Raw genomic sequence first — 16,823 nt, 5'->3', positions numbered from 1 at the left:
AGTTGTTGATGATAACGCAAAACAAAGAGAAGCAACGTGTTTAAAAAGACAGAGGAAGAATACTGTAAGCTCGCAAACATGAATGTAAACAATGCATGATTTAAATATTTCCTTTAAATCGTCTTTGGAAATGTTAGGAAGGAGCTGCACTCAACGCATTTGGTAGACCTCGAGGACAGGTTTTCTTCAGAATGTAAACACGTTTGTTTACAAAAAAATGCAACAGGTTGCACCTTTAATGTGTTACAGACAAGTACTAGTTTCTAGCTTCATGAAGGTAAGGTGTATTTTTAATATTTGTCAAAACTAGACTTTTTGACTTCTGGTTGAATTATAGAGCCAAACCTCTTGTCATATTTCATGAAATGACCAATGAGCCAAAGTTACACAAAGTTTTCCACGCAAAAAAGACGCCCTTTAGCTGCTATAATTCTCACCTAACTGGGTTTAAGGACACTACAGATCTTGCTACTTCCGTGTGCAGTTGCATCCATGTGAAGTACAGATAGTGTGCAGTCATGTACAACATGGGAACTTGAAGGCTACAGAAAACGACAACAGAGTAGTTAAGACTGAGTGATGACGGTGTGTTTGGTCTGCAGAGGATCAGGAAGATTCTGGGTTGAATGTTGTCATCCAGTGGATTAGTTTAATCTCCAGCGATCATGTGGCCGCAGCCAAGATTAGTCGACCTAATTACAGCACATTTAGACACCCCATTGATTCCTAGTGGACTAGAAGCACTTAGTAACACTAGTGTGTCAGACAGGGGGAACGTCTGAGAGAAATCAAAGGAAGGAACAGAAAAAAAAACACGTAAAAATAAACCAGATTAAGACCGGATCAGAGTCTAATGGTGCAGTAGTAGGGGGAATGTGTGTCTTCTGATTAGTTGGATACGAGATATTTGGCATTCTTCATTATGGCATTGAAAGTGAGTGGATACTGCCAGTGGTGCAGAGAGAGAGACTGGATAAAGGGCCTCCATCAGGGCGCAGGATGGGTGGGTGGGTGGGTTAAGTAGGTGGTTGGGGGGAATGGGGTTAAGATGGGGCATTACAATCTGCCCTCCTCACGCCAGTTTCAGAAATTGTTCCACTGTATCTGCTTCCACTGCCTCGGAAAACATTTCGTAGTTCTGTGGAGAGGAAGAGCATCAATCAGCAAACAGGAACACAGATTCTAACATGACAGCTGGAGAGTCTCAGAAATGGCAAAAAATAAAGACCATAACCCATCTGCTCCAGAAGTAACTTTAGGTTGCTTGCAATTTATGGTGAAAAGAGGGCTCAAACACCCTGAACCCTAGTTCTGACTTATGCCTGATATTTAAACCGGATTTCTTTTGTCACTTGGTGGCAGCAGAAACAAGCTGTAAATAAACACTGACATCATCTTCACATCTGGACTGTACCTGTAGGTCTGGCCCTACAATGGCATTACAGTGACAGTGGAATAACATTCAGAATCAGTTTGAACTTTTTTCTTTTTTATGGTGTCATTATTACATTAATAGCCTTTAATTGAGGCTGCAATTATTAATGTATTATTAACAGAGTATTAAATGAATCACCAACTATTTTGATAATCAGTTTGAGCAGTTTTCTAAGAAATAAAGTCAAAGTTCTCTGATTTCAGGGTTGTGAGTAAGCCATTTTCTAAAATTTTAAAATGAGCAATTATTATTTGATGAATCGAGAAAACAGTTGACCTGTTAATCAACTATAAAAATAATCAGTTGCAGCGCTACTTTTAGTGTAAATCATCCCTCAGGGTTCAACTATTCATCAGAATTTTGAAATTGTGTTCCCTAAGTTTATTTACAACATAATCCCTCAGGGTGAAACTTCTCTCACAGTTCACACTAGATTTTTTTTGGACTGCCGATATGGCTCGACATATGTTGTAACAGCCAACGAGGATAACGTCACTTGGCCAGGCGTGCCAAACAATGTCATACTTTCAAGTTCAATTCAGCTTTGTGCCCAGCTTGCAACACACTTCAGTCTGAATAAAAATAACTACAGGTAAATTCACTTAGATTTATTTTAAATATGCTATTTTTCATGGTCTATTCGATGTATTTCCCACTGGACATTTTAAGTGTTTCTGCCCACCTGCAGAATTTACATCCAATATTCAACATTAATTCTGTTTTGGTCTCTGGTTAACAATAGAAAGTAAACTGTTCCTATGTGAAAGGATATACATGCACACCAGTGACAAATTTTTAAGCTTAAGGGGATACGCCACATAAATCCTTTACTTTCAATATAACTGACTGTAGCCTTTTAAGATGGATCTGAAGAATTTGTGCTTTCTCTTTTGCTAAATGCACAGCTTCTTTCACTTGTTGCTAGCACAGTTTACCTCTGTAGCGCCTAACCAACAAAAACAACTGTAGTAGCAAATGACAGATGTAAGAAACATTGATGAGTGTAAGCTAGCAAAGCTAATCTTGCTAACATCAAATAGACTCTTGTGTATTTAATAACACATTGTTGAAAATCTCACTATTTGGAACAGACAGAGGAAAAGCTGCAGGACTGATCTGACATGTTTCTATGAATGTTTTCATACGACTAATAATGAAAATGCCACCAACATTTTACAGCCTCCCTTCAATCCTATAGAGACTGCGTTGATTTTGATTTTAACATAAAAGCATATGATAAATAGCTTTGATAAGGAACTGAAACATTAGATTTTTAGAGAACTGTTAGTGAAATATGTACTAAGCAGGACTTACAGTTGCTAACTGTTAGCTACTTACAGTTAAAATATATGGTCTCTGGTGAAAAATAAACTAAACTACCAAAACATACCTTAAGCATCTCTATACTACATTTCATGTTGCTTATAAACAGTCACTGATATACCAGTTAAAATATATATAAAAGCATTTTAAATTATTTTATGACTACACATCTGAACAGGTTGTTACAAATAGTGTGGCAGTGTGTGTGTGTTCCTCACCCCACAGTACTGGTCTTCATTGAAAAGCTGGGGAGGGACTGCTGTGGGGTTCCCTGCTTTGTTTCTCATTTCATCGCGAAGCTCCCCGCCCAAAGAGATGTCGACGAGCTCGTACTGGATGCTTTTACTGTCAAGGACCCGTATCACTTCTGCCTGTTGAGACTTCACCTGAAAAACAGCGGCGCTCGTCAGAAATGCACTCAACCACACACAGTATAACCACGAGGAACCAGTCAGTTCAATAAACCATGAGCTTATTATCTGTATCACAGCTCAAATCCTGCTTTTATTGACTGCATTTCTAAGAGATAAGTGGAGCAAAAGACTGATGGCCTTCATAATGTTAGAGGTTTACTCATTATAATTTAAAAAAATAAGCTAATAAAGGCCATCAAACAACTCTGATTGACTGTTCAAAAAAATCTTGTAATATTATTTCTCCTCAAGGGCAGGGATATACAGCCATTTTTTATGAGGCTGTGCCTTTAAAAAGCAGGGCTTTATCAGCTCCTGGATGATGATTAATAGACCTGGTGAACCCTCTGCTATCTTTTTTGGACGGCTGAGGAAGTTGGGAGGGGGTGTTTGTAAAAATGACCACACCTAAGCACAGCACTAACTGTGGAAACACACAAGCTGGCATTTAGCTGGCCACAAAGAGCTGTTATAAGGTCAATGCCATGTCCTTGAAGTAAAAAAGGGAATTGTTTTCACTGGTTTCACAACCCTGTAAAGAAGAAGAAGAAGAAGAAGAAGAAGTGGAGTCAGCAGTGGAAAGATTGTCTGACTCATGTGAAGAAGTTATAGCAGTTGACAAAGGAAAACTGAATGTTTATGAGAAGAATTAAATTTGAAATATGACTTTCAGGGAGGATATTAAGGTCTGAGCCAATTAAATGGTATAGAGATGAAAACCCTGTAGAAATGATGTACACACTAATATCACATATTAAACTCTGTCATACAGGGCTGAACAATAAGGACTGCCCGCCTGCCTGGGCAAGTAAAATGCCATGTCTGGCAAGTAAATCTGGCCTGGCCGGGCAAGAGGTAATCCAACTGATTAATCGTTGAAGTCATTTTTCTACATAAAAATGTCAAAAAAAATTGTTCTCAGCCTCTCAGATATGGAGACTTCCAGCTTTTCTTCATTTATTATTATATTTAACTGAATATCTTTGCGTTTTAGACTGACAAAACAAGACATTCACTATGACATCCTGGAAACTGCAGCCCTAGATTAAACATGACAATTAACTTTAGTCTTTGTTATTATTTGATAACTGCTAATAAATAAAAGAATTTATACAGAAGCAAGTAAAAATTACATTAATTACATTGGGCAAGTAGATTTCTGACCCACTTGCCCATCTGGGAAAGGGAAAAAGACATTAATAGTGAAATAAACAAAAATATACAAGACACTCATTAAAACAATTAATAATAAGAAATTGATTTTCCTTATCTCACTTAACTTTAAGTGATTTAGAGTGAAAACTTCACATGCTTTCATTGTAAATAAAAAATGATGAAACATTTGTTGGGATCTGTACCAAACATGTTTTCTTACATCTGGAGAAAAAGATTTGTAGGCCTGGGTATCTCTGCAGCACAACACTACTTAACTATAAGGCTGACACACATTGTCAATAACACTTTATGGTAAGGGTACATGAATCATAAATTCATACAGGACTTCCTGTATGTACAAGCATGAATTTATTCATGTAATTCTTCATGAACTGTCTGGAATGTGCAAAAATAACAGCGTGTCATGCATGACTTAACACGAAAACAATACAATAATTGATGTTACAACTAAGGTATTTCAATCATCATTTCTTTAATGATGTCTTTAAAAGCAAGTCTGCCATTAAAGAGACAGGGAAATTACCTGATAAGTTACAGCAATGCAGCTGTATTCTGTTCTAATCATTGTGTTTTAAGCATTATTGACAAAGCATTAATTCTCTATTACTACATCATGTTTGTGGCCCTTCATTTGCTACATGAATGAATTCACAAACAAGACATAACTAATCAAAATCTTCCTCCATAGGCTTCTACAGCAGACTATAAATTAGCAAGCTACCTTGCAGCTTTACTGCACACCAGAGGGTTAAAAGCTAATGCACGTCACACAACTTTTTCACTACATGAATTCCACACACCTAATAGGTAACAGATGTTTGGCCTAGTGCTTTGCCATGCACTGTTTTCATAGTGCAGCAAAAATTATTCCTACAAAAGGTGCCAACAACGTGCTTCACAACGTAAGATTACTGATGTCTGCAGTCTGTCCGTTGATCCCTATTCAATGGAAATATATAGCAAAACCTCATTACAAAGTCGCGCTATTTAGAACTCTCTTGTCTATCAGCTAACACATACATCAAATTGTATCAACATCTGGCTTTTCTTAAATTAAAGGGTCTAGTTGTCAATTCGGCTCACATATAAAATACCAGACAGCTCTAAATTAAATAACTTTTTAGGTTTTGTAACTGGTTCTCATGCTCCCTACCAACAACCTACCGCTACTGATACAAGGAGATTGAGTAGCAGGTGTGCCACTAACAAAAGCTGAAATCCATTCAAACCAAGTGTTGTTTGGTGCATTTGATGTACGCAAAACTTATAACTATATATTGTTTATATAAAGCCTTAACATTACAATTTATATTTGCCATAAACAAAGCACCCTTAAATTGCCTGATTTTTGCATGAAGTTTGGCTTATAGTTCTCGGTACAGGAAACGGATGTATAGGGTCGCTACATTTAGCTCTTCCTGCCACCCTTATGGATCAAAACACAATGATAGTGTCGCTGTTCGGGATAGATAATACAGTCTGTCTTTTGAGGTGAATTTCTGCATAAATAGCTAGCCAAACATGCTCGGTAAAAACACCTTCCCACTAGTGAGATAGCATACCGCAAATGTAAGCGGGGACGGTGCATCACGGCTCGTGTTACAAAGTCATTTATATTTCGTTACATTTAGGACTGATAACTCTCATCCTTTCGCCTCCAACCTGCTAATGCTGACGTTACAATAATGCTATAAATGGGCGCTGAGCAGCAGAGGCCCGCTGCTGTGTTGGTCAGGAGGAAGCTGTTACTGACAGGGTCCTGGGTGTGTCTATTGGACTGACCATTGTTAGCCGCCGCCGCCACCGGAGTTTAAAGCACAAACACAACCTTAAGTTCATTAAATTAACGGACACTTGACTCACCGTCCGTGAGGCAGTAACGGTGGTGTAGTACAGTTTAATTCCCATCGCTGCAGGTCCTTCCACTCCCTTTGTGTATCTGCTGCCGAGACGAGGAGCTTTCTCTCACTGATGTTAAGCTGGACCGTTATCGATTAAAAAGGTGAGGAAGTACGGCGACAATGCTTTCAAAATAAAAGACATACGTTTTCAAATTAAGGAAAGAAATACGCACAAAGTAGGATGTAACTAAAATTTCACATTGCTTCGCAGTGCTCGGTTTTTGGAAAAGTCAAACCCGAAAGAAAGTTACTAAACAGCAAACATGAATGGTGTGAAAGCAATTGGTTGTGTGTCAAAAGGATGCTGTGTGGCTAAAATCTCATGAAAATGGCTCATGGCCAGACTAACTTTTTTGAGCATACTGGGGCAAAAATGAGCCAATGAACAACCGTTGTTAGTGTGTATGATTTTCTGGGATTTATTGGTAGAATATAGGAGAAATGGAATATTCACAAATTATTTCATGAGTGTATGATCAGCTGAAAATAGTTGCACCGCCATGTTTCAATGGCCCAGAATGAACAAACTAAACACTGGCTCTAGAGAGGGCTTTTCCTGATTTGTGGCCACCACAGGCTTTTCTTTCTGAAAGGGGAGGGTGAGACTAGGAATACTGATTTGGTTGCAATCTGCAACCTCACCACTAGATGTCATTAAATCCATTCACTGGCCCTTTAGAAAAGGTTTTTGTGAGGTGACCAGGACTGGATATACTTTTAAGGTATCAGTTGAATAATCCACCACAGAGTAGTATCAAAACTTCTCCAGTTAAACTTTTTGTGCCCAGGTCTTGGGGAAAAATAGTTTTGTGACATTTGATTGCAACTGCCACAGCAGCTACAACCAAGATGGTGTGTGGTATGGTTAAGTTGAGCACAGTGTATTTGAAAGAGCTGGACATTCAGCGTGCCAAAATGCCATCAAAACATTGTATAGATTTGCTATACTACACACCTGCACCAAATGAAGTAATCTTTTGGTATAAGACTATTGATATCGATGAGGTATCGACAACGATACCTATCATTAGTGGTGACTCACTGAAATCTGATAAAGTGGCTCGTGGCCAGACTAACTAAAAATTGGGCCAGTTGGCTCAGATTTCAGGATAGGTTCATGTTTTCAATTGTGTCTAAATACTGTAGTCACATATTGAAAGAATTCTTGTTGTTACTCATCGCTGTAATCATTCATCAGACCAACACAATTCCAGTGTGAAGCCCTATTTACATAGGATTACCTGAGGACATTTAGTAATTTGTCATAATTGTGAAGGTCGTCTGTGAAAACTAGTAAATATTAGCAACTAGGAAAAACAATGGTGGCTACAAAACTCACAAAAGACTGTACCCGGAGTCAGCGTTTAGTTTGTCTGCTCTGAGCTATCGTAGAGACATGGCACTGCACCGTGGCGGCCTCCATTGAAGAGGACCTGCTCCCATTGTAGATATAAATGGCTATAACACAGTGCTTTCTATTTTCAGGTGAACATTTTATAGACCAAACCATTAATTAAGAAACTAACTGGCTGGTTAACCAACAATGAAAAACAATATTGAGTTGCAGTCCTGCAGTCTCACATCAGTTTATCAACAGCTCAGACCACCTATGGATATCCTCTATTAACATGTCAATAAATCTTTAATATTGGAAACAACAGGAAATGATTCCTTGTATTCTGGTAAACTTGACTCTGCTCTCCCTCAGTTCTCAGGACCACTGCTCCCTATGCAGTTTAAAGACACAGTGCAGAACTTTAGTCATATTTTCGTTTACCACTAAAAAACTTTTTATTTACCCCTACATCAAACTATAATATTTTTAATTTTTAAGGCTGATAGTTTCTTTCCCTATCTCTTGTACTTTTTATGTGTCCTGTCCTTCCACTCATGCATACTTCTTCCTTTCTTCTTTCCTCCCTATCCTGGCCCCCTTTTCATCCCTCTCCACCTAGGGTGACCAGATGAGAATGGCTGAAATTCAGAGCTGGGGAGATGGGGGTCGGTGTGTAATGTCGGAAGGGTTACAATGCATTGAATAATTTAGAGTAACAGCAGACTGTAACTCTGATAATTTGTGCTTGATATTGTTAAGATCAGTTACACATTCTGAGGATGATACAAAGCACGGTGTCCTGGCTGTATTTACAAGATGCATGAACCATTACGGACAGCTGACAGGTTTGTTTGAGTAATTTTAAACCTCTTTCTAGCAGCCAAGATTGCCAAGCTGTCGGAGCATACAAACACATTTTATAGATCTTTGTCCCAAAGTCCTCCTGCTGCAGCAGCTGCACTCTCCGTCCACTGGTTTAAAACAGGTTGAATGACATTAAGAATTATTTATGATGGGCTAATCAGTGCCAAGTGAAAACACATCAACAACACTCCAACATATTTTACAAACACAATCATTTTTAATAACTAAAAGGAGAAATTATAGCCTATAAGTGATTTGATTAGAATATTTACTGGGATTCATGTTGTTCATGTTCTCTATTTTTATAATGGTTCATTTTCAGGACAAAGAGGAAAGGACAACAGGACAACTGCTTGTAAACTGGGACTGTCCTGAATTTTTCAGGACATCTGGTCACCCTATCTCTACCTCATTTCCTCTGTTAAAGGAGCAATATGTAGCAATTGTCCATGCAAAATGAGAAGGGCAGTCCAAATAGCGACTTGGAATCATGGACTGTATATTAAATAGGTTGAAATCCTATTTAATATACGATCTACAGTTGGAGCAAGTATTTTCACCCCGCCCCCTCTTCCCCAAACTCGGGGAAGTTTGAACAGGCTGCAGGTACACTGCAGGTACACTGCAGGAGCACAGGATGAGCACAACATAAAATGACAACAACAAACGAGTAGGAGTCCTCCACTGTAAGTTGATCAGCTGTTTATAACTCTCACTTTTCTGTAAGTGTGAAGTTAAGCCTGTTATCCTGAAAGAAAAAGCCCACTGCTCTGAAAATACACTCTTGACTTCAGGTTAAGTGACTGCCTGCCCTCTGCCTGCCAAACTCCATTAACATATTGCTCAGTTTAACTGTTAAAGGTCTGCTCCTTCTACAAATTCATAATAATTTCTTAAAACTCATAAACAGACACTTACTCATTCAGCAAACATTCAGCATTAATTTTAACTTTAATTAAAGTGATATGGGCACACACGGGTTTGTCACATGACAAACAACAATGTAGCACGTCTGCATTCATTATAATTCATTCATTCGTATAAAATATGTCAGTAATTTAGTGCATATTTTTCTAATAACAAATATTGTGTGAGTTGGGTTAGTCAATTGAATGGTGTTTAAACATCCTAGATCATTGAAATGGATGATCCATGGTTTGTTCCAGTTATTCTGGATGGTTTTCTCAAATTGAAAAGATGGGCACCTCCATTTAAAGAGTAAGTATAGTTTTGTTTTGTTTTTTCAACTTGGGCCCTACTTTCCCATGGTTTTCTGTCTGATGGAGACAATAGTTTTTGAAATTGGTCCAGTACTGAATGGCACCGCTGCAGCTGTCAGCTGCAAAATGGGCTGCAGTGTTTTCACCCATCAAAGTATGTAGACTAAAAGTGCTTGTTTTTGCTACTGACAGGCTATTATTCTAAGTGTCTGTCTATGGAAATTATCCTTACAGAGAGTAAGATCCCATAAACCAGAAACAGACTTATTATTTCTCATGTCAAATCCACCAGACTCGTTTTATCATCTTAAAACACACTTCATTCAAATTCAACATAAAATAAAATAAAACTCACCAAAATGGTTTTTGGCTCTTCTTTCCACTGTGCCAACAGTCATCAACTCTGTTCTGGTGGAAGTAAACCCTTAATTCTCTGAGTAACGTGAAAATAACCGGACAGGAGCAAGAGGGAGATCGGACCTCAGAAAAACAGCAAGGAGAAACAGCATGTGGAGACAATATTTTCACAAAAAAACATGAGAAAACAGGAGAGATTGTAAAGTTATCCTTTGAGTTAAAACAGTTTATTAACAGCTTTCTGATGTTGAACTTTAACAAACTTTTCTCCCAGTTTTGGTCAGCTATTAAATCCGAAATATATTTTGTATAGCAGCTGTGTAGCTCAGACAGTACAGTAGTGCTTATTTGACAAAAGTGACGATTACACCCAACAGGACTTTACTAACCACAGCAGTCTACCCAGAGCGTGCTGTCTGCAGACAAACACCTCTGGAGAATGGATGCACTGGGGCAAAGGAAGCCTTCATTCCTCCTACAAGATTTAGTGTTCCAGGCCAGCAGCCACATCACTAATCAGCACCACACACAGTGAGCCTTGCAGTGTGTGTGGCCAGTAGGTACAACAGTGGAGGAGCTGTCTACACCACTACAGTATGTACCTGAAAGTCTAGAGATCTAACAGAATATTTCTAAGAATAGTTTTGATGCTCCAGTTCTGTCTCTTGACATAGTCTCTTCTCTGTTTCTTTGCAACCTCCTGCTGATTCTGTCTCATGTATGACAATGACTGCAGTCATGCTGGCGGCTCTGTGAGGTTGCTTTGCACTAAATGTCAGAATGCTAACATGCTCACAAGATGGTATAATGTTTACCATGTTCACCATGCCAACGTTTACTAATTAGCATTAAACACAAAATACAGCTGAGGTTGATGGAATGCCATTTTTTTTTCAGAAACCAAACAAAGTAGTGACGCTCGATGAAAATGGTCAGCAAAGTTATTACAATTCATCCTGAGGGGAACCTGAATGTCTGCACCATTTTCTGTGGTAATCTACTCAGTAGTTGTTGAGAGATTACATTCAAGACCAGAAACTCAACCTTAGGGTGGCACTAGGGAAAAAGTCAGGAGAGCACCAAAGTCTATACATCATGTGAGAACCATGAACGTCTATAGAAGATTTTGTGCCAATCCCTCTGCTAGATGGATATGAAATCACTAAAGACATCCTCTAGAAACCGTGGATATCTATCAGTTCGAAGACCATCCATCTAAAAGCTCAGATATACTTAACATGTCCTCAGACAACTGTAGAGCACAGATGCGCATGTGATTCTTTTCATTGTACAAATGAAGGTCCACTATGGTTGGGTGTTTCACACATGGTAATGCACCACAACATTGTCAACCACCATAAAAATCAAGAAAAAGAAGCATTCGCATTAGGCAAGAAAATTGCAACCTCATGACAGTAAGATGAGCTCTTGTTTTTGTTATGTTTTGCTGAATAACAAGGAAAAGGCACAAAGAGGAAATACAACGTGCAAACGCTTAATGTGAGCAGGACCAGAAATGGGGACTACAGTACATTAGTGCAAGAGATGGGAAGCATGTGCAGTCACATGCTTGCTACGCATACAGTTTTCCAAGACACCAATTTTGGGTCTCACACAAAAAGCCACATAGGGATTTGTGTCTAGAGCTGAGCCGATGGACAGTACTATCGTCCATCATGATAGCTATCAGTCATCAACCACTGAGCCCTCTACCATTCTAACATGAAGATTTAAAAACCTTCTGTTTTTGAGGTAGCGTGTCCCCTCACAGTTCTGTTTTTGACATGTGGGAGAGAAAATAAAAAGAAGCTGTTGCTGCTGGTTATTGCATGACCATTATATTTCCATGCCCCCTTTATTATTTTCTTATTAAACCTGGCCAATTTGGCGAATCCAAGACACTCAGTTATATTGATGGCAGCGGTGTTTCTTTTCTGCGGGTCACTGTTAGTTTCCAACAATGACCATATCATCGTCGATCATAATGTCCAACTGTGGACATCATCTTATGCCAATTAGGCAGAAATCACGCAACCCTATTTGTGTCCCTCATCTCTTGATACTCTGGCAAGAGTTGTACATGTTGGTTTTTCAATGTGCACATTGTACAAACTATAAATGTTGTATAATGTGATAACGCTATGGTTAAGATCTGCTTAGGTTTATGGACAAAAATACTTGGATAGGGTTAGGTAAAGATGGTTTGGGTAAAAATATTAATTAATTAAAAATATTACTCTTGGGAGATCAAGGATCAAGGTAACCTTTGACGGCATTTATGCCACACGAACCTCACAGACCCGACACATGGATGTTAAAAGTATGAATTGGCCTTAATACTTGTCAGGAGTTGCTACTAATAACCAGCAATGTCAACCTCATGGTGGCACTAGAGGAAAAGTTGGGGGATCACCAAAGTCAGTCAGCCTCATCCACTCAGGACCATGCTGGATGTCCATGCAAAATTTTATTTCAGTCCATGTTGGACCAACTTGATTTATCTTTTAGCCCACTGGCTAATCCACATGGAGTCCACACACTGACATATTGACAGTTTCCCACTGCCATCCCTACACAGCTAAAACATTTGGTTCTTGATCACTGCTAATGGCACACTTACAAAACTTCTCCCCAGAGGCTCCTCTGAAATTCATGAAATGAAGCAAAAACATGTTGTTAGCTGCCTCTCCTTCCAAAGAACCCTTCAATCTGGGACAGTCCAATTCTAAAACACTGTGTCTAACTACTAGACCACCCAGCAACAGTAAGTAACCTGAAATTATCCAGATTCCCCAGATTATAGGTACCTCTGACATTTATGTTTTCAATGACACCATACTCACATGTTGATGAATCAGCTGTGCATTGTTCTGGCTATAATGCTCTGAGTATTTTGAGCCCCATTAAGTCTAATGAGCAGTGATGAAATTAAATTTGGAACGTATCACAAGGGAAGCAGGCTGGCCCCTTCTATTGTGAGTCAGACAGGAGGAATGTTGGAGAGAGTCCAGCAGTGCCATAATTCAGCTGATTCAGGGTTTTAAGTGAGTAACTGAGCCGTGCAGTATGGACCAGCACGCACCAATACACGGCATAAGACTGGAGCCGGACCGCAGAGCCAGCCAACAGGGTCAGTATATCTGGCATCTGCAAGTGGGGTAAACAGTATCATCTCTGAAGTTTGGAAAACCAATTCTGCTACTGGCATGAGAAAATAAACCAGGTCTTTCTGCTCATGTGTTTGCCTCAAATAAATGTACCTTCATCGACACTTGGGGGCAGCAGAAATGTATTTTTCATTTTGTCTAGCTCCAACTGAGAGCAAACAAGATCTAAGTCTGATACAGTGTTCAAACATGTCTTTTTTTTTAATGCTTTATGGACTTTGGTCAGGAAGTAGAAAAGTCTTTGGTGTCACAAGAAAAATATGAGCAATAATAGAATATTGCAAACCATAGTAAACTCAGATGATGCCTTTATAAATATTGGATGATGCAACAGCAAATACTTGCAGAATTTAACAAACAGTCAAATGTTAATAACAATGGGATAGGGAGCCATTTAAAGAAACAGAAAACAAAACAGGTGAAAACTGTTGAAAAGGAAGAAATTTAATGTAAACAGATACAAATCAGTGCATAAAGATATGGTTATATCATTATATTATTTGGAAATACACAAAGTATAAGAAATATAAATATAGTTCCTTGTTCCAACACAACAATTAACAAAAACATAATCCGACCTTTAAATTGTTTGCATTGATTGATTTTAATAAAGGTAGAAACACAGTATATGATAAGTAATGGATAGAAATAAGTGCTGAAATAAACCAATCATTAGGCTCTAACAGTGGTCACATGTCAAGAAAAGGAGGCAAGATAGAGTCAAAGTTTGTGTTGGTTTTTCATGACAGTACACAGTGTTTTCTCAGGATTACTATAGGATACAAGTTCACTGATCTGTGTTTTCTGCTTCAAAACTCACCAAAAATGTCAAAGATTGTCTTTCCACCATTCCAACAATCACCAGCTTATGTTTGGTTGAAATACATCCTTATATCACCAAGTTATATGTGAAAATATTCTGGCTGTACACACTATGAATTAAGGAGTCCATTTCGATCGATCCAGAGCTGGTGATTGTTGGAGCAGTGCAAAGATGAGCAAAGTTTTACTTGAATGAATATGATGACGCTAACTAGCTAATTTTGCTAACAGTTATCTAAGACAAGGATTCTCAACCTTTTCTACCTTAAGGCCCAACTCTGATGTTAAATAATTCTGAGGAGCACTTTTCAAAAAACGAAGGGAATATTAGCCAGCTAACATGCATGACTCTACCCGATGACAACTCTTGATTGGCATGATGATATTAAAACCTAACTGGTCAGAGATTTTATGTATTTTAATTAGACTTTTTTTTTTTTTAATTCTTATTAAAAAGAAATTCATTCATTATCCGAAGTGGTGGACAGTAACAAAGTACATTTACTTTTGAGTATCTGTACTTTACCTGAGTATTTGTTTTTCTTGGAAACTTCTGACTTTCACTCCACTGCATTTCAAAGACAAATATTGTCTTTTTGACTCCACAACATTTCAAGGAAGGTTGTTGTCACTCATTACCTTCAGGCTAAGTAGAGCTTTGAAGTCAGCCGTTGCTGCTTTCAAGATTATTTTTTGGGCTTTTTGCCTTTATCTGGACGGGAACAGCTGAAGACATGACAGGAAAGGGGACAAAGAGAGGGGGAACGAAATGAATCAAACCAGCGACCGCCGCAGAGGACCAACAGCCTCAGCACATGGGGCGAGCGTGCCACCAACTGAGCCACGGGAGCACACCCTGTTCTTTCTTTTCTAAACTACAATTGGCCGCACACTGTTTTCCACACAGAAGGAAACCAATCACAGTAGCTCCTCTCAACTGGGACTGATGTAAAAGCAAAAATACATCATCCAGGTGCTCTCTGTAACAATCACAAGCAAGCTCTCCCTCTTTCATTCAAACAAAACTCAGTAATGGCGACAGCAGGAGAAAGACGAAATTAAATCTCAAGACGCTATACTAATAACAAAAAGAGAAATAGCTTTTAATGTTGGACTGTTTTTATTGGGGTGAAAAATACCACATAATTAATGTATATACTGCTCGTGAAGCCAGAAAAAAGTTATTTAACAGACTGAGAGAACTCTTTACAGTTGGCTTCGATCTGATTTTATGTGGTGATTTTAATACAGTTACGTCAGAAAATGACAATAACTGTCCTTTTTGTTTTTGACTGTATTTCTATACTGAAGTTTTTATAGGTGTTTCTATAGGCTTTGTGTAGCAGAGTGGCTCTACAAGCAAGTCAGTGCATCATTAGGTGGTTTCAGAGAGTTACAAGGTTCTGTAAATGCAATACTTTTGAATACTTAAGTAATTTTAAAAGCAAGTACTCTAGTACTTTAACTTGAGTAAAATTTTGACTGAGCAACTTTCACTTGTAGTTGAGTAATATTTGACCAGGAGTATCTGTACTTTGACTCAAGTACTGGGGTTGAGGCTTTGTCCACCACTGAATATCCGTAACCACTTATCCTTGAAGGATCGCAGGGCTGGAATCTATCAAATGTAATAGATGACAGCCATTAATACTCATATTCACACCTACATGCAATTTAGAGTCACCAATTAACCTACATGTTTTGGGGCTGTGGGAGGAAGCTGGAGTTCCTAGAGAGACTCTGCACAGACACAAGGAGAAAACTGCCCACCCCTGCTGGCTGGGGGATTCAAACTCAGAACCTTCTTTCTGTGAGGCAGCAGTGCTAACCGCTGCACCACCTTGCTGTATTTTTTTCCCCTGTGGATTATTGAGCACATTTGGATATAAAAATCACTAGCTTTTAAATTTTTAATTTCAGTCTAACAATTTGGCAGTGCCACTGCCTCCAAGGCCCAGTAGATGGTGTTCTGGGCCACAGCCCAATGGTTGAGAATTGCTTATCTAAGACACTTTGGTGATTATCAAAATGCTCAAAAACACCATATACCAAATGAATGATAAATACTATTAACAATATGTACCAAGTTAACTGTGAAAAGTGAGATGAGGAACTTAAGGATGAGTTTGTAGGCAAAGGTAGCGTTACCATAGGACTGACAGAAAGTTAACAGACGTGCAGCTCATAAAACAGATACACACTATACGTCATTATACGAGTTAAGAATTGTCCAGCGTGTTACAAACCCTAAACCAGTCCCTCCAGGATTTCGCAGGCCATTTTTGGGATTGTAGCAGCCTGAATTGCCTGATTTCACGGCAGCTTTTCTGAAAAACAATGCATGTTGTGATGTTCCTAGGCATTTTTTGCAATGAAATTGCACAAGCAGGCGAAAACTACAAAAGAAAGATACATTTTTTTTGTATACTTCATTAAAAAAAACGAAGGCAAATTGTTACAGGGTGAACAAAACAACACTATCTTCTTAGTGTTCTAATTAACCTCACCAAAAGGCTCAAAAAATACAAAAATTATAACAAATCTGCTTTATTTGTAAATGAAGAAGTGCACCAGGAAAAGTTGTGGAATTTGGACAAAATTGCAAGGTCACACAAGAAATCACAGGGATTCGTTGAATTTGTGTGAAGTGTTGCAATCACAACATCACAACTTCCTGGAGGGACTGCTAAACCCACAACTTATCATTTATAGGGCTTTTCACACTGTATATTCTTAGCCCTGGGCTGTCCATAACCTTGGGCGAAGAGTCAAACTAACTAACTAACTAGCCCCTTCGTTAAGGGTTAAG

At 38.7% G+C, this 16,823-nt stretch overlaps 1 protein-coding gene across 1 annotated transcript; it reads right to left on the bottom strand.

Annotated features, from left to right (window-relative positions):
• Positions 1 to 279: 279 nt before the first annotated feature.
• On the bottom strand, positions 280 to 6,366 carry sh3bgrl3 (SH3 domain binding glutamate-rich protein like 3). Its single transcript, XM_084738806.1, has 3 exons — positions 6,211 to 6,366; positions 2,977 to 3,144; positions 280 to 1,138 (listed from the first exon to the last, which is right to left on the bottom strand). The coding sequence occupies exons 1-3, from the start codon at positions 6,253 to 6,255 to the stop codon at positions 1,073 to 1,075; spliced, it is 279 nt and encodes a 92-aa protein (XP_084594932.1). The 5' UTR covers positions 6,256 to 6,366; the 3' UTR covers positions 280 to 1,072.
• Positions 6,367 to 16,823: the final 10,457 nt, after the last annotated feature.

This window comes from Lutjanus erythropterus, chromosome 16 (genome assembly GCF_056507025.1).
Source record: "Lutjanus erythropterus isolate fLutEry1 chromosome 16, fLutEry1.hap2, whole genome shotgun sequence".
Lineage (NCBI taxonomy): Eukaryota > Metazoa > Chordata > Actinopteri > Lutjaniformes > Lutjanidae > Lutjanus > Lutjanus erythropterus.
This window is presented reverse-complemented; position numbering and strand designations above follow the sequence as displayed.